At 53.9% G+C, this 22,278-nt stretch overlaps 1 protein-coding gene across 1 annotated transcript in view; it reads right to left on the bottom strand.

The window, feature by feature from the left end:
• LMNA (lamin A/C) overlaps positions 1-22,278 on the bottom strand; it is a 48,032-nt gene that overhangs the window by 4,738 nt on the left and 21,016 nt on the right. Inside the window, exons 2-6 of the mRNA XM_021924783.2 lie at positions 21,237-21,841; positions 4,253-4,409; positions 799-924; positions 352-522; positions 18-143 (exon numbers count right to left, since the gene is read on the bottom strand). Of these exons, the coding sequence (XP_021780475.1) occupies positions 18-143; positions 352-522; positions 799-924; positions 4,253-4,409; positions 21,237-21,592 (936 nt within the window). The 5' untranslated portion in view covers positions 21,593-21,841. The remainder of the gene's footprint in view (positions 1-17; positions 144-351; positions 523-798; positions 925-4,252; positions 4,410-21,236; positions 21,842-22,278) is intronic.

The raw sequence follows: 22,278 nt of genomic DNA, 5'->3' as shown, positions 1-22,278 counted from the left end.
GTGAGGTGGGGTATCACCTGCTTCTGGAGCTGGCTGAGCTGAGCGGAGAGGCTGTCGATGCGGATGCGAGACTGCTGCAGCTCCTCGTGGGCGGCCCCCACCAGGTTGCTGTTCCTCTCAGCAGACTGCCTGGCATTGTCCAGCTGGAGGGGAGGACACAAAGTTACAACTGTGGTGACCGGGAGGGGTGTAGGCACAGGCCTGAGTTGGGCATCACTGCTATAGCCTCAGGTCCTGAGCCACCCTGAGCTCCCTGCCACCATCTGCCTGATCCCAAGGAATAGCCCAGCGTGGGCAAGGGTAGGGCTGCCGAGGGCAGAGGTAGTAAGGGAACCAGCGGAGAGCAAGCACCTTGGCGGAATAAGTCTTCTCCAGCTCCTTCTTGTACTGCTCCACCTGGTCCTCATGCTGGGCCCGCAGTTCCTGCAGGGCGTCCGCCAGCCGGCTCTCAAACTCACGCTGCTTCCCATTGTCAATCTCCACCAGCCGTGTCTCATGACGGCGCTTGGTCTCACGCAGCTCCTGGAAGGGTTGGAACAAGGACACATAAACCAAAATCAGAATTAGTTCCTGGGAGGCCAAGACCCAGGGGCGGGGCTCCCTGCCCAGCCCTACTCCATGAGCCACTACCAGCCCTACTTTAACCTGGGAGCTGAATGCTGGCTACCCCCAACTCCCTGTCCACTAGGGCAAGGGACACAGGAAGGCGAGCTCTGCATGCAGCTGGTCCCCCCTAGCCCAGCCCAAGTCTGTCATCACCCAGTCCCAGCTCTCTGGCCTGCAAAGCATAGTCCCCACCTCACTGTAGATATTCTTCTGGAAGTCCAGTTCCTCCTTCATGGTCTGCAGCCTGTTCTCAGCATCCACCCGCCGCAGCATCTCATCCTGAAGTTGCTTCTTGGCCTCACCCAGGGCTGCCTCAAGCTGTGAGAAAGCAGGCAGAGGTGAGGAAAAGGGGTCACAGAACACAATGACTGAAAGGAAGCTGAGAGGTGGGCTGCTGCCCGTGCACCCCTTTATACATGTGGAAACAGGTCCAGGGAAGGAGAGCCTTGGATGCCTGCAGAGGTCAGGACATCTCACTCACTCTCAGCAGGTACTGTGCTAAGAAAGAAAAGATGTATCTAATACAAAAAAGTAGCCGGGCATGGTGGCACATGCCGTAGTCCCAGCTACTCAGGAGGCTGAGGTACAAAAATCACTTGAACCCAGGAGGTGGAGGTTGCAGTGAGCCGAGATCGCACTACTGCACTCAAGCCAGGGCAACTCAGCAAGACTCTGTCTCAAAAAAAAAAAAAAAAGAAAAGATATATGCCCCCTAACCACAGGACTCCCTTCTCTGGCACAACATAGCAAATGCTATAAAGGAGGTATGTGCAAAGTACTGAGGGGACATGAGAGAAGAAACCAAAGTAAGCCTGGGGTAGTTGTGGGGGGCTCTGGGAAGGCCTCCAAGAGGCTAAGACCCAAGGGACAGGCTAGCAGGGCCTGCAGAGAGTTACTGTCATGACTTCAAGGGCAGAAACAAGCATGTACAGACACAGAGGTATGAAGGCATGCATGTTCTGGGGTCTTTGGAAAGATCAGTACTGCTGAAGCCTGAAGTATGGGGTGGGAAGGGATGGGAGAGGTGGCTGGGTCAGTAGGCAGGGGCTGGCTCATGAAGAGATGCCCTTATCTGCCATGAAAAGAACCTGAGGATGTTTGAGCAGAGGAGCACCATGCTTAGATTTTCTTTTCTTCTTTTTTTATTTTTATTTTTTGAGACGGAGTCTTGCTCTGTCACCCAGGCTGGAGTGCAATGGCGCGATCTCGGCTCACTGCAAGCTCCGCCTCCCAGGTTCACGCCATTCTCCTGCCTCAGCCTCCCGACTAGCTGGGACTACGGGCACCTGCCACCAGGCCTGGCTAATTTTTTGTATTTTTAGTAGAGACGGGGTTTCACCGTGTTAGCCAGGATGGTCTCGATCTCCTGACCTTGGGATCTGCTGGCCTCTCAAAGTGTTGGGATTACAGGCGTGCGCCACCGCACCTGGCCTCTTTTTTTTTTTTTTTTTTTGGAGACGGAGTCTCATTCTGTCGCCAGGCAAGACATGCAGTGGCGCAATCTCGGCTCATTGCAACCTCCACGTCCCAGGTTCAAGCGATTCTCCTGCCTCAGCTTCCCAAGTAGCTGGGACTACAGGCACGTGCCACTACATCCAGCTGATTTTTGTATTTTTAGTAGAGACGGGGTTTCACCATGCTGGCCAGGATGGTCTCGATCTCTTGACCTCGTGATCCGCCCAGCCGTATGCTTAGATTTTCATTTAAGAAAGCACAGGCTGGGCTAAGTGTGGTGGCTCATGCCTATAATCCCAGCACATTGGGAGACTGAGGCAGGAAGAACTCTCATGGCCAGGAGTTCAAGACCAGCCTCGACAACATAGAGAAAACACGTTTTGCCGGGCGTGGTGGCTCATACCTGTAATCCCAGCACTTTGGGAGGCTGAGGTGGGCAGAACACCTGAGGTCAGGAGTTCAAGACCAGCCTGGCCAACATGGTGAAACCCCATCTCTACTAAAAATACAAAAAGCAGCTAGGCGTGGTGGTGGGCACCTCTAATCCCAGCTACTCAAGAGGCTGAGGCAGGAGAATGGCTTGAACCCGGGAGACGGAGGTTACAGTGAGCCGAGATTGTGCCATTGCACTCCAGCCTGGGTGACAGAGTAAGACTCCGTCTCGAAAGAAAAGAGAGAGAGAGAGAGAACATGTCTCTATTTATAAAGAAAACAGGGCGGCCGGGTGCGGTGGCTCACGCCTGTAATCCCAGCACTTTGGGAGGCCGAGATGGGCAATCACAAGGTCAGGAGATCGAGACCATCCTGGCTAACACGGTGAAACCCCGTCTCTACTAAAAAATACAAAAAAACTAGCCGGGCGAGGTGGTGGGCACCTGTAGTCCCAGCTGCTCGGGAGGCTGAGGCAGGAGAATGGCGTGAACCCGGGAGGCAGAGCTTACAGTGAGCCAAGATCGCACCACTGCACTCCAGCCTGGGCGACAGAGCAAGACTCCGTCTCAAAAAAAAAAAAAGAAAGAAAGAAAAATAAAAACAGGGCAAGGAAGCACAGGCTGATCAGTGCATCCAGGAAGGGCTGGGGGAGGGGTACAACTGGGAGGCAGGAGACCAGACCCAGGAGGAAGGTGGCCCAGCCTTGGTTTGGTGGCTTCTCCGGGTCTTTCCCTGGTACACTGTGATGTTAGGGCCTGGGAAGGGAAAGAATCCAGGATGGAAACTTGGCCACTGACTCTCATCCTGGCCCCGCTATGAACAGATGAGACTGTGAAATTAGGAATAAACTGCTTTTTTGATTCCTAGCTTTTATTTATTATTTATTATTTATTTTTATTTTTTTAATTTTTTGAGATGGAATCTCGCTGTGTCACCTAGGCTGGAGTGCAGTGACCCAATCTTGGCTCATTGCAACCTCCACCTCCCGGGTTCAAGCGATTCTCCTGCCTCAGCCTCCCAAGTAGCTGGGATTACAGGTGGGATTACTGGTCTCCAACTCCTGACCTCAAATGACCCACCCGCCTCGGCCTCCCAAAGCGCTAGGATCACAGGCATGAGCCACCACACCTGGCCCAATTTCTAGCTTTTAACATGATAAACTGGAGAAGAGTGTTTTGAAAGTAAAGGCCACTATATATACACAAAGCATTATTAACACATGTCCCATATGTAGTTAGCCATCCACTTCTTTTTTTTTTTTTTGAGACGGAGTCTCGCTCTGTTGCCCAGGCTGGAGTGCAGTGGCGTGATCTCGGCTCACTGCAAGCTCCACCTCCCAGGTTCACGCCATTCTCCTGCCTCAGCCTCCCAAGTAGCTGGGACTACAGGCGCCCACCACCATGCCCGGCTAATTTTTTGTATTTTTAGTAGAGATGGGTTTCACCGTGTTAGCCAGGATGGTCTCGATCTCCTGACCTCGTGATCCGTCCGCCTCGGCCTCCCAAAGTGCTGGGATTACAGGTGTGAGCCACCACACCTGGCCTCCTGGATTATTTTAAATTCACTGTGGTAGATCCCATGGGCAGTCAAATTAGGATAAGATGTGGCCTCAGTGGCTGAAATGACTCTAGGACAGGTGAATGGCTCTGAAATCGGGTGGCAGGTCAGACCAGGCACCACATGGGGGAGGGCCTAGGTAGAAGAGTGAGTGTACATGTGTTAGGTGGGGCCATGGGCAGGCCCTGCAGGGTGGCCTCACCTTGGCCACCTGGCCCCGCAGATCATGCAGCTCGCCCTCCAGCGTGCGCTTCTCACTGAGAGCAGTGCTCAGTGCGGCCTCCTTGGAATTGAGCAGAGCCTCCAGGTCCTTCAGCCGAGCCTGAGCAGCCATCAGGTCACCCTCCTTCTTGGTATTGCTAAAGAAGAGAGGGGAGAGTGGATTTAAGAGAAGGAATCTGCGTGCCTAGACAGTGCCAGGCTCCCAAGAGGTCAACCATGGGGGCTGGCGCTGCTGTCCCTGCAACTACCAGGAGAGGGCATCCTTGCATTAGGTTGGTTTGCATCTGCTTGCCTCTGGGGCTGGGCTCCCACCTCCCCAAGGTCCCTGAAAACCCCCTTCCTGCTTCTCCACCCTTCCCATGAGTCAGGGCTCAGGAACGTGCCTGGGGCCAAGGGCAGAGCTCTACCCCGTGATATGAATGCTTTTCCCTCTCTCTCCTCCCATTCTTTCCCAAAGAGACAGGGGTACCTTTGTCTCCTGCCCCTTCCCACACAGGGCCTTAGCCTTCTCCCTGGACTCCACCCACTTCCCTTTGGCCAAGCTTCCCTCCCTCAGAGGAGCCTGACAACTAAGCTCATGGCCCACTTGTCCCTAGCACTTCTCGGTCTGAGCCCCAAAGGTACTGGTCACCTCTCCTAGTCCCTTTTACACATGTGGGACTGTGGGGAAGGAAAGTCTGGTTAGAGTTCAGAGGGACCTCAGACAAGGACAACCAGGCACAATATTGACCCTTTCCTTTCTCAGGACCCAGTCTGGGTGCCCTGATCTGCACTGAACAGAGGGGTCCCTGCCTCCGTCCCTCCTGCCTCATCCATGCCCTGGGAGAAGGCTGAGCCCTACCCATCTACCACAGCCTCAGCATCTGCCTCCAGGTGTGGATCCCAGGCCTCCAGGTCTATCTGGGCCCCAGCTTTAAGCCTCCCTGCTCCTCAAAGTGGGTAAAGCTTTAGCTATAACCAGTCAAACGGAGCTGTCTCTGCCACCTCCTTCACCTTTTCTGGGCCCCTGATTATTTTTGCTAGTGGACTGGAGAAATAGAAAGGTCTTATTTTCTTAAAAACCTCCAGAGAACCCAGGAACTTTCTAGATGTTACAATCCCTTCACAAATATAGGGTGAGAGAAAGCAGCAGACCCAGGGAGTGGAGGGAAAGATCCAAAGGACCTGGTTCCAGCTGCCATCTGTAACTCATCAGTGCTTAAGCATGAGCCCACCACAGCAGATGGAAAAAAGGAAAACCAAGCGTGGGCAGAAGGAAAAATCTATCCTGGAAAGGAGAAAAGCAGCCCTGCCAACATTTTTCTCCTACCACAAAAGCCCTAAACTCCAAGAGGCCCAGCAATTCACTCTGAAGAGGGAGAGGGAAGGCTAGATGTGCAGAAGCTCTGGAGGACGAGCCCCAGGCGGTGTCCTACCATCGGCTTAGGAGAGTCCAAAAAAGGAGTCACCCCCACCTCCCCCACCAGGCAGAGAGGAGGATAGAGTGACACTCAGAGGGGCAGGGGAAGGACGTGAAAAGTCAGAGGGAGCTCCCCCAGCCTGCACACTTGCTCAGCCCAGGCTTCTGGCCACACCTCAGAACCTAAGTTGTTTAATGCAAGTGTCTGTCTCCTGCAAAAAAGAGCCCCTTCCAGAACCGGAGAATGTATTCCCTCCTCTGTCTCAGTCAGAAAAGCTAAAAATAAAGTCAAAACCCAGCTCAGGTTTTGGCTGCCATCCGGCCCAGCCCCTGGCTGGGAGCACAGCCCCAACTTTCCATGACTTCAGAACTTTTCCGAAGCTGAAGCAGCTGCAGGGGGAGGAGGGAGAATGAAGAAAAACCGCTGGTAAAGCGACTGGGGCAGACTTAGATTCCGAGCTCCTTGGGCTGACTCCCAGGCTGGCTGGGGCTTCCCAGAAGAGGCCTCCCTACCCTGAAGGCTAACGGCTGCAGCTGGCTGTACTGGGAGGCTCTCAGAATTTAGAGAACTAGAAGGAGCTTAGAGTTGGTTCAGCTCAACCCTCTCCCTTTTATAGATGAGGAAACTGAGGCACAGAGGAGGAAGGTGAATGGCCCAGTGTCAATTACCGCAAGCCAGCAGCAGCATTCCAGTCAATTCTAGCTGCTGATCTAAGGTTCTTCCTTCTCCACCTCACTGCTTTCCTAAGCCACAAGTTCCAGAGAGAACGGAGAAGCCAGGAGGAGGAAGAGGGCAGACACTATGCCACAAAGTGTTCCCCCGACCAGCCAGCCTGAGCTGAAAGCTGTAAGGCAATGGGATGATTTCCGATGTCTCAAGGGCACCTCTTCCCTAGTCCTGTCTCCCCAGCCTCCTTAGGTACCAGGAGGAATTCCAGGAGTTCCCCCTGGTAACAGCCTTTCCTTGCCAGTGCCTGGCAGATACCAACTGAGGAAAACAGAGATGCACGGTCCCTGTGCCCTGCGAGCTTATGGGCTGATGAGGACAGAAGTTTTCTCTTCAGGCTAACCTCTTCACCTTCTGCTGCTTGCAAAAGTAGTGGTGGCAGTGATAATAATAACATAACAGCAAACACTTACATAGAGCCTATTAGGTACCAAGCACTGCTCTAAATATTATAATGTTAATTCATGTCATTTTCACAGCTACCCTATGCGATAGGTGCTATTCCTATGCAATTGAGGAAACAGGCACAGAAAGCTACGTCCAGGGTCCCGCAGCAAGTAGACAGGGGAGCTGGAAATCCATGCTATACCACTTTGGCACAAGCCACAGTATATGGTCTCCGAAGAAAGTAAGGGGGCTGACTGGGCGTGGTAGCTCACATCTGTAATCCCAGCACTTTGGGAGGCTGAGGCAGGTGGATCACTTGAGACCAGGAGTTCGAGACCAGCCTGCCAACATGGTGAAACCTTGACTCTATTAAAAATACAAAAACTAGTTGGGCATGGTGGTGCACGTCTGTAGTCCCAGCTACTTGGGAGGCTGAGACATGAGAATTGCTTGAGCCTGGGAGGCAGAGGTTGTAGTGAGTCGAGATTGTGCCACTGTACTCCAGCCTGGGCAACAGAGTGAGACTCTATCTCAAAAAAAAAAAAAAAGTAGCTGGGTATGGTGGTGGGCACCTGTAGTCCCAGCTACTCAGGAGGCTGAGGTAGGAGGATCACTTGAACTCAGGAGGCAGAGGTTGCAGTGAGCCAAGACTGTGCCACTGCACCACGGCATGGGTGACAGAGTGAGACTCCGTCTCAAAACAAATACAAAAAGAAAGTAAGGGGGGTATATATCTTTCCCTCGTGGAGGTTTTGACTATCACTGCAAAGAGAGGAGATTAAAGGACTAAGACACACCCTGCAGATGAGAGAAACCACGAGCAGAGAGGGAAGCGAGGAAGAACCTTTGTGGTTTTCTTAGTCAGGCACAGGGAGCTCCCATCTGCAGGGAAGAAGCCACTATCACCCATGGGCTCATGACTCAGACCTCAGGAGCTCTGTGGCCAGGGAGCCACACGCACACCCCAAGAAATGACTAGGGATACAGTAGAGCCCAGTGTCTCTCCTCCCTCCTCCCTGCCCCTGCCCCCAAGCGCCATTTCCTTCCTAGGAGGGGCCCTCAGACCTAGCAGGGACCAAAGTAGACCCTGGCCAGGCATTCAGCCCCAGGATGGTGGTGCAGCCCAGTCCACTGGGGGCTGGCATCAGGAAAGCTGGGCACATGCTGAGTGCCGTCCCCATGCTGGGTTGGCAGGGAGGACAGGGTGGGGCAGGCCAGAGGAGCTGGGAAGGGTGGGAACCTGGGCCCCTCAGGTGATTCATGCTCAGGCACACAATACCCAGGCAGGGGTCGGGAAATCCTCTAGTGCTCACAGGGGAGACCCTGGCTTTGCGCGCGTCCTGCCCCAGGCCGGGTGCTGTGCCAACAGAGCGCCAGTCCTTTCCCTTGCATCCTCCAGGTTCCCCAAGCACAGGAGTGGCTGCATCCCAGCGGCCTCGTGAGGCGAGAAGGGCTGGGCATCCTGTTTCTAACTCTTCCCATCACTGGCAAATCTGATCTCAGAAAGAGGGAAGAGAGGGGGTAGGGAGGGGAACAGAGAGGAAAGAATAAGGTAGAAATGAGAGCTGACACTTGCAAGTGTGACCCAAAGCAGTGGTCTGCGGGGTTGTGCCTGGTGGGACAAGGAAGCCTGGCTCCCGGGCTGCAGCAGGCCTGGGCCCTTGGGGCTGTTTGGGGAAGAAAGGCACCAGCACAGCAAAGGGGCTGGGTGGGCACCAGGCCAGGCACTGACCCACCCTCTGAGTCACCCTGCTCAGCCCAACTCTGATGCCAGATATGGAAGCCAGGGCCGGCCACAGGCCTGTTTGGGCCCAGTTGCTGGGGGCAACATGCTAGGCCCGAGGGAGAGGCCTCCGTTTCCTCTTCCAGTCTGGGGGAGAAGCAAGAGGGGCAGACACTGTGGCTAAAAATAACAAGTGGGAGGGGAAGACAAAGGGGAGGTGGAGGAGCTGGCCCAGCCCTGCAGGGACTCCTTAGACCCAGTCCCCGGCACCCCTGCTCACCAGCCCTCAGAGTTCCCCATCGCCAGGCAGCACACAGGAAGGGAGCAGAAGAGCAGAGGGTCTCCCAGCCCCTGGGCATTTCTTGTCTCCCAGGAACGTCGCCCCCTGTGGCCAGGTGGGTACAGGGAGTCCGCCTGGTGGCAAATGCTCTCCTGTATCCTCCTGGGCATCTAATTTTTTAAATTTTAATTTAAAAATTTTTCATTTATTATTATTACTACTATTATTATTATTTTGAGATGGAGTCTCATTTTGTCACCCAGGCTGGAGTGCAGTGGTGCAATCTAGGCTCACTGCAACCTCCGCCTCCCAGGTTCAAGTGATTCTCCTGCTTCTCAGCCTCCCGAGTAGCTGGATTACAGGCCTGCACCACCATGCCGGGCTAATTTTTCTATTTTTAGTAGAGACAGAGTTTCACCATGTTGGCCAGGCTGGTCTCAAACTCCTGACCTCAGGTGATCCACCCGCCTCTACCTCCCAAAATGCTGGGATTACAGGCATGAGCCACCACACCCGGCCTCTATTTTATTATTTTTTCTTTTTCTTTTTGAGTCTCGCTCTGTCGCCCAGGCTGGAGTGCAGTGGTGCGATCTCGGCTCACTGCAAGCTCCGCCTCCCAGGTTCAAGCGATTCTCCTGCCTCAGCCTCCTGAGTAGCTGGGACTATAGGTACCCGCCACCACGCCTGGCTAATTTTTGTATTTTTAGTAGAGACGGGGTTTCACTGTGTTTGCCAGGATGGTCTCAATCTCCTGACCTCGTGATCCACCCGCCTCGGCTTCCCAAAGTGCTGGGATTACAGGCGTGAGCCACCACGCCCGGCCATTATTATTTTTGAGACAGAATCTCGCTCTGTTGCCCAGGCTGGAGTGTAGTGGCATGATCTCGGCTCACTGAAACCTCCACCTCCTGGGTTCAAGCAATTCTTGTGCCTCAGCCTCCAGAGTAGCTGGGATTACAGGCGCCTGCCACCACATCCAGCTAATTTTTGGCATTTTTAGTAGAGATAGGATTTCACCACGTTGGCCAGGCTGGTCTTGAACTCCTGGCCTCACATGATCCTCCTGCCTCAGCCTCCCAAAGTCCTGGGATTACAGGTGTGAGCCACTGCACCCAGCCCCTCCTGGATACCTAGACCTCTGCCCAGGCTGACTTCCTGCCATGTGACGAGGCGTCTTCTGCTGACACCCCAAGTCAGTCTGCATGCTCCTACCACCCCTCCTCCTTTGGTTCCAGCAACTCCTCCTAGTGCAATATATCCTCCTTCCCTCTGTCCCTCCCTCTCATTCACCCAAAACCTCCCTACCCCTTATCCTACTTGAGCTTGTCTCAGCTCTGCCCTGCTGATTTCAGCCAGTGTTGGGGCTTTTTCTGTGTGTCCCCCAAATACCCTGAGACTAGACGGTTCACAGGCTCAAGGCTTCTAGAGGAACCTTCTCCTGAACCAACTCCTATGCTTTTACAGGGGGAAACTAAGGCCTGGAGACTGGTAGGCTCAGGCACTAAAAACCTGCCCCCAGGTCACCTGAGGACATTCACAGCAGATTGGTGCAAAACATAGAAAATGGCACGATACACACAGACACTGCAGAGAGTAACACACAGAGATCCAGTAAGACAGTCTGGGAAGTGTGTCTGCCTCTGACTCACGTGCTGGGAGATACCCCAGTCAGAGAGTGACACGGAGGCCTAGTGAAACTGCCACTCCCACCCACACTCAAATATACACATACCCACACCTTTGGGTCATGAGGTTTGATAGCTCCTACCCACCCCCGCAAAGTAACGAGTGCTTGGTTTCCTGGCTAGTCTGTGGGTCTGCGACCACTCGGGTAAGGGCAGGATATGGAGACTTCCCCTCCCTGGCATTCGAGGTGCTATCCCTCTCTGGAAAGGAGACCTTAAAGAGAGGAACTGAGGCTGGGCGCGGTGGCTCATGCCTGTAATCCCAGCACTTTGGGAAGCCAAGGTGGGTGGATCACGAGGTCAGGAGTTTGAGACCATCCTGGCCAAGATGGTGAAATCCCATCTCTACTAAAAATAAAAAAATTAGCCAGGCATGGTGGCGGGTACCTATAGTCCCAGCTATTCGGGAGGCTGAGGCAGGAGAATTGCTTGAACCCAGGAGGCGGAGGTTGCAGTGAACTGAAATCACGCCATTGCATTCTCGCCTGGGCAACAGAGTGAGACTCCATCTCAAAAAATTAAAAAAAATAATAAATAAATTAGCTGGGCATGGTGGCACATGCCTGTAATCTCAGCTACTCAGGAGACGGAGGCAGGAGAATCACTTGAACCCGGGAGGCGGAGGTTGCAGTGAGCAAGATCGTGCCACTGCACTCCAGCCTGGGCAACAGAGCGAGACTCTGTCTCAAAAAAAAAAAAGAGAGAGAGAGAGAGGGGAACTGAGGGGGTCAGCTGTTCCAGAGGCTTAGAAGCCCTTTGAGCCTTCCCCAAACCCCAACCTGTGAAGTTCTGCATATCGTACACCTCAAAAGCCCAGGATGGAACACCCCGACCTCCTCACGCAGGCACGTGCACCCACAGCAGGCATGGCTCTGCTTCCACACGCTTCCCTTGGGCGTGCGTGACACCTGCCAAACAGTCAAATATGCCAGGGTCTGAGGTCTCTCAGATCCCCTTCCAGAGCCACCAGGCTCCCAGCTGTCCTCCCCTAAGACAAAGCCAGGTCTTAATTCCAGGCAGAGGGAGGGGCTGAAGTAGGGAGAACTGGTGCTGAGAGAGGGATAGGAGGCCTGTTGACATGTTCAGACGCAACTCCAGTAGAAGCGCTGGGCCTGGCAGGGGGCCAGGCCTGAGTCACAGCTGCTGGGCGTATCAACATGGCATTGTACAGAGGCAGGAGAAGCCTGAGGCCAGAGGCCAGGGCACTGGGGTCCTGGACAATGGGTGACTGGCTTCCTCACCAGCCGCCCCCTGCAAGGTCTCCTGCCAAGTGCCACTTTTTTTCTTCCTGGCCTCTCTCTCCAGAAGTCATTCCTGTGTTGTCACAAAAATGCAGGGGTGGGGCTTGGGGATAGAGCAAAAGAAGTCGTGGCTGGTGGAGGGAGGGATGGCCTAAGAAGATAGTAGAATGTCCTGAAGCGGGAGGGAGGGAGGCCAGTGACCAAAAGGAGGGACATTTAGGGGATTCTCTTCACAAGAAGCCAATTCAGCAGCCCCTTAACTCTCCATCTGGTGGCACATAGTTATTAAACCTGAGGACACTGGGAGAGAGTGGAAGCCACACCCCAAGGTCAGGAGAAGAACTGGGGGAGGACCTAGGCAGTCTGGTCTCACTGCATTCCAGCTCTAGCCTCAGAAGACACAGCTGTCTCCTAGCCGGCAGAAGGTGGCAGTGTTAGAGCTTTGGGAAGAAAGGGGAACCTTGGTGACCCCAAATAGCCTCCTCTCAACTGCCCAGAACCTAGACCCCTTGAAATGAAGTCTAGCTCCCCTGAGCCAGCCCTAAAAGGACTCATGTGTCCTATCTCCCTTCCATTTGTCCCCGTCAAATTCAGACCACGGTCCTTCTTGCTGCAACTTGAATGTAGTTCTCAAGAAAAGGCCACGCCTCAGCCTCTGCTTCCCTGACTAGACAAGCTTAGGGTCTCCTGTCCACTCTCCACTCTGCCCTCTACCGTGACTCAGCGCCCCTGCCGGGCCTGGGATCTCAGCCAGAATTATTCCTGGCTTCGGCAGGCGGGATTCCGGCTTCCTCTCTCACAACTTGGGGGAGGCAAGGGTGAGGGGAGGACTCCCCTTCCCAAACTCTATCCCCTTCCTTAAGGGATTGGTAGGGGCCAAGACCTCCTCCCAGCCCAGCCACAGGTTGGGGGAGCCAGTATGGGTGCCGGAAGGGTGGAAGGTGGGCAGCCCAAGGTCACTGTGCCCCTCCCCCAGGTTCCAGGCACTGTTCTCTAATCCTGGCCAGCTCTAAGGTAACAGTCCTGCCTCTCCTAGGCCTTCACCCTAGCCCCCAACGCGGGTCAACGGGAGCCATTCCTGTGCCGAGTCTCCCTTTCCTACTCTATGACACAGCCCTTTCTACCGTCTAGAAGAGAGAGGCATTGAAAACGAGTTGTCCTTTCCTAGTAGCAATGAAAACAAAGCATTTGCCAAGAGGGTAATATCACAATTTAACCATTTCTAATAAACTTTCATGAGGAAATAGAGAAATGTGGTAGTATTTTTAATTCCACAGCTTGTGGGAAACATTTCCATTGAGAACAGCGTTAGCTATTAACTATATTCACATTATTTATATTTGATTTTACTATTAATAACTTGGCATTTTAGAGGACTGTTTTCCCACTTTGTGGGTCACTGTACTACTTTGGAACCTAAAAGGTCTCTGGAGAGTTTCTGCTCCAATCCCTTTCTTTTACAGCTAAGGAAAGCCAGAGAGGGGAGGTGATTTGCTCAAGGTCACACAGCAATTTAGTGAAAGGGCCACGCCCAGAACTAAGGGCACTGAGGGCTAGGGTGTCTACTATATCACAATGCCTGTCATTTTGTTGGTGGATCACCTTGTCCCTTATTTATTTATTTATTATTAGTATTACTTTTTTGAGATGGAGTCTTGCTCTGTCACCCTGGCTGGAATGCAGTGGCGCGATCTCCTGGGTTCAAGCAATTTCTGGCTAATTTTTGTATTTTTAGTAGAGGCAGGGTTTCACCATGTTGTCCAGGCTGGTCTCGAACTCCTGACCTGAAGTGATCTGTCCCCCTCGGCCTCTCAAAGTGCTGGGATTACAGGCGTGAGCCACTGCGCCTGGCTTGCCTTGCCCCTTATTGAGGGATAAGAGACCCTGCAATCTTCCAGAGATCTCCTATAATATTAGAGCTCGGCCTGTCAGTACACTGGGCCCCCAAGGAGGTGAGAATGGAATGAACCCTGCCCCTGTGTCTGGCCCTCTGAAGACTTGGTCTTGGCTGCCGCAGCTGCTAGGGGCGGCGAGGGGCTGGGGAGGAGGGAAGCGAGCGGGAGGGGAGCAGAAAGCACAGTTGGTAGGTGAAGGGATCTCCTACCAGTTGTCGGCCCAGCTGTCCTGGGCTTCAGCGCAGACACTAAGCTACTAAATCACTGGGGGGTGGACCTGGGAGTGGGGGCAATGGGCACATCCATGCAAGAGTAAGTCTCAGACTCCTGGAGGCCAGGGGAAGTGCCAAGCAAGGGCACTAATAGTGGGAAGGCAATAGGGGGTCCTAGTGAGGAATTATTCTCTTTTTTGTTTCTCTTGGGCTCTTTAAGTACTTCTCACCCCCAGGTTTAGCTGCACCCTTCTTCTTTCTCTTTGAATCAGAATGTGGATTTGGGCTGGGGTGCAGTGGCTCTCACCTGTAATTCCAGCACTTTGGGAGGTCAAGGTGGGTGGATTGCTTAAGCACAGGAGTTCAAGACCAGCCTGGGTAACATGATGAAACTCGGTCTCTACTAAAAATAGAAAAATTAGCCGAGGCCAGGCGCAGTGGCTCAAGCCTGTAATCCCAGCACTTTGGGAGGCCGAGGCGGGTGAATCCACGGTCAGGAGGTCGAGACCATCACAACTGTCTGGTGAAACCCCGTCTCTACTAAAAATACAAAAACTAGCGAGGCGGTGAAGCCTGTAGTCCCAGCTACTCAGGGAGGCTGAGGCAGGAGAATGGTGGGAACCCAGGGCCGGAGCTTGCAGTGAGCTGAGATCCGGCCACTGCACTCAGCCTGAAGCTGACAGAGACTCCGTCTCAAAAAAAAAAAAAAAGAAAAATTAGCCGAGCATGTGGCACGTGCCTATAGTCCCAGCTACTTGGGAGGCTGAGGTGGGAGGATCACTTGAGCCCGGGAGGTGGAGATTGCAGTAAGCCAAGATCATGCCACTGCACTCCAGGCTGGGCCAGAGAGCGAGACTGTCTCAAAAAAAAAAAAATTTGGTAGTGAAGGGTTGGAGAGGTAACACCAGGAGGTACCCTCAGATAAAGCCCAGGGCCCATGCATCCTCAAAGGTCTCCAATCCCATTAACTTAATGGGCCTGCCAAAAGGCACAGCTTCCTTTCAATCCAGGTGGACAATTCCCATGACAAGTCTCGAGATAGTCTCAAGACAAGAATCACGAGCCTCCCAGGGCTCTGACGGTCTCACGACTGGGGGCTAGCAGGGGTCCTGGGTCTTTCCAGGTATAGGCTGGAGCAAAGGCTATTGATCATATGCTAACAGGCCCTGCAGGAGAGCAGTTTTTTTTTTTCTTCTTTTTCAGAGACAGGGTCTTTCTCTGTCTCCCAGGCTGGAGTGCAGTAGTGCAGTCATAGCTCACAATAGCCTCAAACTCCTGGCTTCAGGTGATCCTCCTGCCTCAGCTTCCCGAGTAGCTGGAACTACAGGTGTTGACCGGCTAATTTTTTTGTACAGAAGGGGGTCTTGCTATGTTGCCCAGGCTGGTCTCAAACTCCTGGCCTCAAGTGATCCTCCTGCCTTAGCCTCCCAAAGCACTGGGATTGCAGGCATGAGCCACCAAGTATGGTCATAGAGCATTAAGGTGTCACTGGCCCCAGAGCAGAATTTCCAGGCTGCAGAAGTGAGCCTCAGCTACCTGACTTCACCTTACCTCACCCTCTAGATCCTCCCTCCAACCTGTCCCCCAAGCTAGAGAAGTGAGGCTTAATGGTAAGAGCACACCCAACTGGAAGTCACAAGGTCTGTGCTCAAGTGCTGACCTATCACCCCTTTACTGTGTGACATGGGAAAAGCCTCTGTGCCTCTGTGGCCTTTGCTGTTCTTGTCTTCATCAGAGGCTACATGAACTGGAGCCTGCATCTCCCTGCGTGTCCACACTGGGGCTGCAACAGTGGGCAATCCAGGAAGTTGTCGAGCACCAGGGCCTCGCTGGGGTGGAAGTAGTGCTTCTGCTTTGTGGACCTGGGATCTCCCCACTTCTGACTCAGCCTTCCTCCATCAGTTTCACATGGGAAGGCACAGACCCTGGCACTATCCTGCAGCCCAATCCATAGCTCTGAACTCAACTCTGGATTCTAATTACTTGTGCCTGTTGCCTGTCTAGAGAGAGCTATGGTTCCAGACACCACCAGAGGGTCTAAGGAAGGAGCCAGGCAAGGGACTCCAGGATGCAATGGGGAGGGGGGCAGAAGATGTAGACATTCAGACCACCATTCCTCTCTTTAAGACAACTGCTGTCTCCACCCTGTCTCCTGCTGTCTCCTGTAAAGCCACCGGGGGCGGGGGGGGGGGGGGGGCAGCATCTGAGTCATCCACCCAGTTGTCTTGCCTGGGGTGGGGCCCAGCTGCAAGCCTGGACTCCAGATGGGCTTCCCTGGTGCTTACAACCTTCCCATTCTGCCTGCACTTGGGTATCCAAATCCCTTGGGCTACAGACTAGAAAGAGACAGAGAAGGGGCAGGGGGGACCAGGTATGGTAGCTCATGCCTACAAATCCCAGCACTTTGGGAGGCCAAGGCCAAGGTAGGTGGATTGCTTGAGCCCAGGAGTTCGAGAACAGCTTGGGCAACACGGTGAAACCCCATCTGTACAAAATATATAAAAAATTAGTGGCCAGGTGCGGTGGCTTACGCCTGTAATCCCAGCACTTTGGAAGGCCAAGGCGGACAGATCAAGAGGTCAGGAGTTCGAGACCAGCCTGGCCAGCATGGTGAAACCTCGTCTCTACTAAAAATACAAAAAATTAGCCGGGCGTGGTAGCAGGCGCCTGTAGTCCCAGCTACTCGGGAGGTCGAGGCAGGAGAATCGCTTGAACTTGGGAGGCAGAGCTTGCAGTGAGCCGAGATCATACCACTGCACTCCAGCCTGGGCAACAGAGTGAGATTCCATCTCAAAAAATAATAATAATTAGCTGGGGGCTGGGTGCGGTGGCTCACGTCTGTAATTCCAGCACTTTGGGAGGCCGAGGCAGGTGGATCATGAGGTCAAGAAATGGAGACCATCCTGGACGACATGGTGAAACCCCGTCTCTACTAAAAATACCAAAATTAACTGGGCATGGTGGCATGTGCCTGTAGTCCCAGCTAATTGGGAGGCTGACGCAGGAGAATCACTTGAACCCAGGAGGTGGTGGTTGCAATGAGCCGAGATCGCACCACTGCACTCAAGCCTGGCGACAGAACGAGATTCTATCTCAGAAAAAAAAAAAAAAAAATTAGCTGGGCATGGTGGCACACACCTGTAATCCCAGCTACTCAGGAAGTTGAGGTGGGAGAATCACCAGAACCTGGGAGGTTGACGTTGCATGAGCTGTGATCACGCCACTGCACTCCAGCCTGGGCAACAGAACGAGACCCTGTCTCAAAAAAAGGAGAGAGAGAGTACTGGGAAAAGGGGTTTCTTCTTGGAGCCTATAATCCAGCCAAACAGAAGGTCCCCCAAACTCCTGAGCGTGGTTGAGGTACCCAGGCTAAGTCAAAAATTGCTACAGGATCTCACAAACAATTCTCCATCCCAACTCCAAATCTGGCCCTGAACTCTGAGCTCTAATTAAACATTAAACCAGACAACACCCTTTCTCTAGGCTTTGGTAGGAGGGGTTGGGAAAATGCCTTTTTTCCTCTCCCAAATTCTTTACCCACTTCTCTACCTCACCCTGAGCACAGCAGACCCAACAGGGAGTGACCAATCCTGGCTCCTCCTACTGTGGCCATAGAAGAGGACAGACACTCCAGTCTGAGTCCCCTTTGTCTTCACCCCACTTTCTATCAGCTTGGGATCCAGGTGTGCAAATCCACCTCTCTTTTCCGGAAGCCCAGCCTTCCCAGCCAGGATCAGTGGGGGAGAACAGAGGCAGGTGGCTAAATATAACAAGTACACACAACACCCCCGCCCTGCCCCATGTGCGCACATACCCGCCTGGTGTCCCAGGCCTGGACAGCTGCACTAGGAGGCAGAGGAGACAAGCTGGCGTGGTTGGATGAGCAAGAGACTATCGAATCCATTCAACCTGTTTCCTGATCAAAGTTTTAACCAGAAAACTGCTAAAACTGCTAAAAATGTCCTTCACAGGGATTTAGTAGTTGAGTGGAATGGTTAAGAATGCATCAAATTCTCTGGGTCTCCCCTTCCTTGCTTCCTATCTGTCTTGCTAACTAAATTGTTCGTATCACTAGTAGAAAAACGACAGGCCTGGCGTCAAGCCCGGTGGCTCATGCCTGTAATCCCAGTGCTTTGGGAGGCCGAGGCAGGAGGATTGCTTGAGGCCAAAACTTCAGAACCAGCAGAGCAACATAGCAAGTTTCCATCTTTACAAACAAAAAGGAAAAAAAAAAAAATTAGCCAAGCGTGGTGGTGCCTGCCCTTAGTCTCAGCTATTTGGGAAGCTGAGATGGGAGGATCACTTGAGCCCAGTAGGAGTTCCAGGCTGCAACAAGTTATGATTGCACCATTGCGCTCTAGCCTGAGCAACAGGGCAAGGCCCTGTCTCTGAAAAATACAATAAAAATAAAGAAAAGGGGCCGGGCGCGGTGGCTCAAGCCTGTAATCCCAGCACTTTGGGAGGCCGAGGCGGGTGGATCACGAGGTCAGGAGATCGAGACTATCCTGGCTAACATGGTGAAACCCCGTCTCTACTAAAAATACAAAAAACTAGCCGGGCGTGGTGGCGGGCGCCTGTAGTCTCAGCTACTTGGGAGGCTGAGGCGGGAGAATGGCGTGAACCCGGGAGGCGGAGCTTGCAGTGAGCCGAGATCACGCCACTGCACTCCAGCCTGGGAGACACAGCGAGACTCCGTCTCAAAAAAATAAAATAAAATAAAAATAAAAAATAAAAATAAAAATAAAAATAAAGAAAAGGACAGGTGTGGTCTCCTTCAGCAGAAATAAAGTTTGAGGTTGGGCCCAGTGGCTCACGCCCTGTAATCCTAGCACTTTGGGAGGCCAAGGCAGGAGGATTGCTTGAACCCAGGAGTTCAAGAGCAGCGTGGGCAACTTGGCAAAACCCCATCTCTATAAAATAATACAAAAACATTAGCTGTGAGTTGTGGTGCTTGCCTGTTCTCCCAGCTACTCAGGAGGCTGAGGCAGGAGGATGGCTTGAGCCAGGGAGGTGGAGGCTGCAGTGAGCCATGACCTTGCCACTGCACTCCAGCCTGGGTAACAGAGTGAAACCCTATCTCAAGAAAAAAAGAAGCCAGGCGCAGTGGCTCACACCTTTAGCCCCAACACTTTGGGAGGTGGAGGTAGGCAGATGACTTGAGGTTAGGAGTTCGAGACCACCCTGGTCAACCTGGTGAAACACCGTCTCTACTAAAAATACAAAATTTAGCTGAGTGTGGTGGCAGGCACCTGTTGTCCCAGCTACTTGGGAGGCTGAGGCAGAAGCATGGCTTGAACCCAGAAGGCAGAGGTTGCAGTGAGCCAAGATCACACTACTGTACTCCAGCCTGGACAACAAAGCGAGACTCCATCTCAAAAAAACAAAATAAAGGTTGATGGCCGGGCATGGTGGCTCACGCCTGTAATCCCAGCACTCTGGGAGGCTGAGGGGGGTGGATCATTTGAAGGCAGGAGTTTGAGACCAGTCTAGTCAACATGGTGAAACCCTGTCTCTACTAAAAACACACACACACAAAAAAATTAGCTGGGTGTGGTGGCTCACGCCTGTAATCCCAGCTACTCGGGAGGCTGAGGCAGGAGAATCTCTTGAGCCTGGGAGGTGGTGGTTGCGGTAAGCCAAGATCGCACCACTTCATTCCAGTCTGGGTAACAGAGTGAGACCCTGTCTCAAAAAAAAAAAAAAAAGAAAGAAAGAAAGGTTGAGCCTGTCTTCCTACACACAACTTCCACTGACTCTTCAGGAAGAAGGGCGATGGGCCCGGCATGGTGGCTCGCGCCTGTAATCCTAGGACTTTGGGAGGCCAAGGTAGGTGGATCACCTGAGGTTGGGAGTTCAAGACTAGCATGACCAACATGAAGAAACCCCTTCTCTACTAAAAATACAAAATTAGCCCAGCATGGTGGCACATGCCTGTAATCTCAGCTACTTGGGAGGCTGAGGCAGGAGAATCGCTTGAACCTGGGAGGCAGAGGTTGCGGTGAGCCGAGATTGTGCCATTGCACTCTAGCCTGGGCAACAAAAGCAAAACTCCATTTTCAAAAAAAAAAAAAGGGCGATGGATCTGCCACACCCACCACACCTAGCAAAGGGTTTTGGGAAGAGCAGAAGTTTGGAGTAGTTGATAAAAGGGAGAGAAGAAGTCAAAGCCAACAGCCCTTTATGGCTCTCCAAGCCCTGTTAGTGCTCTTAGCCTGGGTCTGTATAGAGAAAGGGAAGGCAGGAAGAAGGGAACCAAATTTTGTGGGGACTGGAAGAGGAAGGCCTGTACTTCCAAGCTCCCAAGGCTTTTTTAGGAAAGAAGAAGGTGGAGTTGAGCAGGGTGGGGTAGGGTGGGGCAGGGGTGGGTAAAGTAGGAGTGGCCTGAAGCTTCCAACGGCTGGATTTCAAAAATGTCACTGTATTCCAGCACTTTAATAAGACAAAGATCAAAACGTCAGCAGCTAAGAGGATGGGCCTGAGCAAAGACTGCCTGGCCTGGCTGGGAAAATGAAAGTGGCTCACTCCAAGGAGGGAAGGACAGTGCCCCCAACCCTCGAAGACACTAGGCAGTGGGCCAAGGGAGGAGTGCGGCCAGACCTGGGCATAACACAACTTCCTGAGCTGGGAGCCTCTGCCCTCTGCCTCCCTCCCTCCTTTGCATTCCTGGGCCAAGCAGGCCAAGGGCTGTGGGAGCTGCGGGGGAGCCAATCTCCCGATCTCCCATCTCCGGGAGCTCTTTTGGTGGGCCTGTCAGAGCCCAAGGAAGGTCCCAGACACGCAGAGTGGCAGAGTGAGGGACAGCTTCCCAACCCTTAGAACCCCGGACAAGGTCATGCCGAGGGGGCCACCACCAAGCCCTCGGGAGGGAAAAGGGGGATTGCCCTGCCTTCCTCACCTCTCTCCAACACGCTGGACAGATGCCAGCTTGGGAGTCATGTCTTAGTGGGCATCATGTGTTCAGAGCCAGCTTGGGCAAAGCTGGCACAGTGCCAAGCCCGCCAACAAAGTTCTAACAGGACCCTTTCTGCTACTCATATGTGTCCTGGGTGCCCAGAGTTCTTCGAGCTGGCAGGGCTAGTTCTGTTTTGCTTAAGCCCCTCCCGCAGGCTCCAAATAGCTGGCAAATCCCAATCTGACCGGGCAGGCCCCAGCCCTAACTTGTCCCTGATAGCCCCACCATTCCTTATATCCCCCCCACCCTCTCCCAGAGACCACCTCTTCCCTCTCTGTCCTGTCCTGACAATTCCCCTTGACACTGCCAGTCACTCGCTGGGGGCAGTTCCGGGAAGGGAGGAGACTATGGCAAAGTTATCGGCCTCCAGGCCCTCTCACTCCCTTCCTGCAGTCGGCCAGGGGCGCCGGCCAGCCGCCCTCTCCACTCCCCGCCAGGCACGCAGCCACCTGGGCGAACTCACCGCGCTTTCAGCTCCTTAAACTCCTCACGCACTTTGCTCAGCTCCAGCTGCAGGCGGGCACGCTCCTTGGCCACTGAGTCGAGGGTCTTGCGGGCATCCCCGAGCTCGGCCTCGTAGGCGGCCTTGATGCCGGACACCTCGCGGCTGACCACCTCTTCAGACTCGGTGATGCGAAGGCGCAGCCCTGCGTTCTCCGTTTCCAGCGAGCGAACACGGTCGATGTAGACCGCCAAGCGATCATTGAGCTCCTGCAGGTCCTCCTTCTCCTGCAGCCGGGTGATGCGGGTGGGCGACAGCGGAGTGGAACTGGCCTGCGCCCCGCTGCGGGTGGCGCGCCGCTGGGACGGGGTCTCCATGGCCGGCAGGTTGGCAGCGCTGCCCGCGGGGCAGGGGTCCCGGAAAGGGCTCGGGGCTCGGGCAGAAGGACGGAGACTGCTCGGAGTCGGAGTGCGCCGGCCGGCTGGCTCTCGGCTTGCTACTGGCAGGCGTGGGGATCTGGGCCGGGCGCTGTTGGACCTCGGGATCTGGGTTGGCTGGTGTAGGTGCTGCGCTCCCGCGAACACTGAGTCACCGACGCCGGGGCAAAGGCTCTAATAGGTCCTCGTCTGAAGGGAGGAGTGGCCACTGCTCTTAAAGGGGCAGTCCCAGATCCATGGGGGTGGGGGCAGGAGTGGTGAGGAGGGGGAAAGACCGTTGGGGTGTGGCGGAGTCGAGCCCCACCCTCTCCAGCGCACCCCTAACTGCGTGAGGCTTAAGCTTCCCCTCTCTTGGCTCCTGCCTGCTCAGTACTGCCGGCTCCAAGCTTGCCCCCATTGCCTCAGACCTTCTGGGCTAGAGGGCAGAGCCAAGGAGGGAGAGTGGGTGGGCAAAAGGGTGGGGGAGAAAGAGAGGGAAGTGGGTGCAAAGCAAGGGAGAGGGTCAGGCAGGCAGGGCTGGGAGCCAGGAAAGTGGGGGGAGGGCTGAGGCTGGTGCCCATCAGTGTGACTCACCCTTCTTCCACCACTGGCTCCCCCTGTCCTCCCAGTAGTAATAGTGAGTCACC

This window comes from Papio anubis, chromosome 1, assembly GCF_008728515.1.
Source record: "Papio anubis isolate 15944 chromosome 1, Panubis1.0, whole genome shotgun sequence".
Classification (NCBI taxonomy): domain Eukaryota; kingdom Metazoa; phylum Chordata; class Mammalia; order Primates; family Cercopithecidae; genus Papio; species Papio anubis.
Note: the sequence above shows the minus strand (reverse complement) of the source record. Positions and strands in the feature narration are given on the sequence as shown.